This window comes from Benincasa hispida, chromosome 8, assembly GCF_027475165.1.
Source record: "Benincasa hispida cultivar pf3 chromosome 8, pf3_genome.v1.1, whole genome shotgun sequence".
In the NCBI taxonomy this organism is placed as follows: Eukaryota; Viridiplantae; Streptophyta; class Magnoliopsida; order Cucurbitales; family Cucurbitaceae; genus Benincasa; species Benincasa hispida.
In genome coordinates, this window is record NC_143485.1 from 27,770,592 (window position 1) to 27,773,166 (window position 2,575).

General features: G+C 31.7%; 1 protein-coding gene across 1 annotated transcript; it reads left to right on the forward strand.

Annotated features, from left to right (window-relative positions):
• The first annotated feature begins 263 nt into the window (after window positions 1–263).
• On the forward strand, window positions 264–2,033 carry LOC150034478 (agamous-like MADS-box protein AGL29). Its single transcript, XM_090316584.1, has one exon. It carries the CDS (start codon window positions 1,268–1,270, stop codon window positions 1,895–1,897), a length of 630 nt encoding a protein of 209 aa, XP_090172710.1. The 5' UTR covers window positions 264–1,267; the 3' UTR covers window positions 1,898–2,033.
• The last annotated feature ends 542 nt before the right edge of the window (window positions 2,034–2,575 follow it).

A 2,575-nucleotide genomic window follows, 5' to 3' on the forward strand; every position in this document is an offset into this window, starting at 1 on the left:
ATAGTTCGGATAAAATCGAACTTTTGATATTTATTTGAGATAGTAAAAATTAAACTACATTAGAAAGTACCCTTCTAATTAAAATATATACTTTTTCATTTCAACATAAAATTTGAAGCACGAATGAAAACTTTCAAATGATATTGGGAGTACATACTTTTTCAACTATATCTAATTTCATTATTATTTACATAAAATGTTTGGGTGAAAGTGATTTTTATAACTGATTCAATAAGCAAATCAATGTGAGACTTGACTAAATAGGAGTTGGAAACATAATCCTATCAAATGAAACTCATACCTTCCCTATTGAATAAATAAATGAACCATTTTCTTAAGTGTTGATTTTAAGATTTGAATAATGAGGCCCACCCTCTTATTGACTCGAGAGAGAATTTATTTATTATTGGATCAAGATCGTAAGCCGATTGTCCATTAGAAAAATTAGTGGTACATAAGATATCAGATTTAATTAATTATGAACAATGACTCGTGAACGATTGACTTGCATGTATTGATAATATACCCTTGGATACAACTTAAGCTTTGGTCTTTACTTTTTAAGTTTGTGCCAAGTCAGTAAGTCAAACGATGAAGGTGATCTACTGCGGAATATAAAATACTACGTGTTTTTATTTTTTTTTTGAGCAAATTGAAGAAACTAATCCTAGAGTATGATGGTAGTTACAATGATACCGTCAAACCTTTAATTGTAAAAGTTGAACCCTAAAATTTATGTAAATGTTAAAATTAGACCCACATTACACAATTGGGTAGACATTGGATCTCAAAACATTTAATGATAAAAATGAATCTTCAAACTTATACCAATGGTTGATATTCAGTTCTGAACTTACAAACTTGTAGGAAATTGACCTTTAAACATTTAGTTTTAAAAATTAAACTTTGATTCAATTAGATAAAAATAAAAAAATTAGATAAACTTTGAATACATCATATTGCCATGTTAATACGTAAGATTTAGTATTTTTCTCCTTAATTAAAATAGCTACAATTAAATATGTATAATATACATATCACCATTTATATAATTATAATAGCTTGGACGCAAAGTTAAAAGTTTAGAGATATTAATTAATAATAATTTAACCTTAATTTTAATTAATCAATTAATGTAGCCACGCTGGCGCCTATAAAAACCGCTGGAGCGTTGGCCGGAAAGTATGTCCGACGCTCCCTCTCTGAAATTCAACGGTCAACTCTCTCTCTCTCTCTCTGAAACTGAAACAAACTCCGTTTGAGAAAAATGAAGAAATTTTTAGGGCGTCGAAAGATTGAGATAAAAAAACTTGAGAAGAAGAGTACCCAACAAGTTACCTTCTCGAAACGCCGCGTCGGACTTTTCAACAAGGCCGCCGAGCTGTCCATTCTCTGCGGTGCTGAGATCGCAATCCTCATCTTCACTCCCCACTCCAAAATCTATACATTCGCACATCCCAACGTTGACGCTCTCCTCGATCGGTTTCTCACCGGAAATTTTGTTTCGCCCAAGCCTCTGCCCGGATCGAATCGTGATTTCTCTGAAGCGGAAGCCGAATTTGAGATGGAGAAGAGGGGCGCGGCGGAGAGATTGAGAAATAGCGACCGATTTTGGTGGGACGATCGTCTGGAATGTATGAGAATCGACGAGTTGAAGCGATTTCGTTCTTCATTGCTCCAACTAAGAGCAAATGTGGCCAAAAGAGTGGAAAATTTTCAGGCCATGCAAATGGGAGATACTTCGGTAACTCCATCGATTGAACGCGCCGGAAACCTCCCATGGCCGCCCTCGTCGTCGACTCACCCTGCCGGAAACAACCAATGTCCGCCGTCGTCGTTTCACCTGGATGGAAATCACTCTGATGCGATGGATTGGGAACCGGAAATTTGGGGTTAGGGTTTTTCAAATTTCGTTTTAATTTCTTTTTTCCATATATTATGGAAAATTGATATAAATAAATAGAGTAAATGTGAAGTGTGATTGTAAATCATTTAGAGCTTCATTCTTTAAATCTGACTCCAACTTTCAACCATTTTGCTACCATTTCTTCATTTTTTTTATCAGATAAAAAAAATGTCATCTTTTTTTACTTTTACTTTTGTTTTATGTTAATTCATAAATTCAACATTTACCTTTTTATTCTTGATTTTTTTTTTTTTTTTTTTTTTTTTTATCGCTGTTCACTTTATTAATATTTATTAATTCATGTAAAAGAACTAATATGTAATAATTAAACTAGTTTTCACTTTTCCAGCCCTATCAATCTTAATTAAATATTTTCACATCATAATCATAATTATTTTAAATTAATTAATTGAAAGTTATCGTGGATAAAGTAAACAAACATTAACAAATAGCAAAAATTTAGAACTAGAAGTGTCAAATATTAAAATCTTAAAGAAAACGAAATTCCAAACACAATAGTAAAATTATAATATTTTCAAATTTAGAAATCAAATAAAAATTAGATTCAAAAGTTAGGAGTAAAATGCTTGAAAGCTACGGATCAAACTAGTATTTATTTTTCTTCCATATTTAGAAATTTCAATCCAACAATTCAATATTCTTATATTA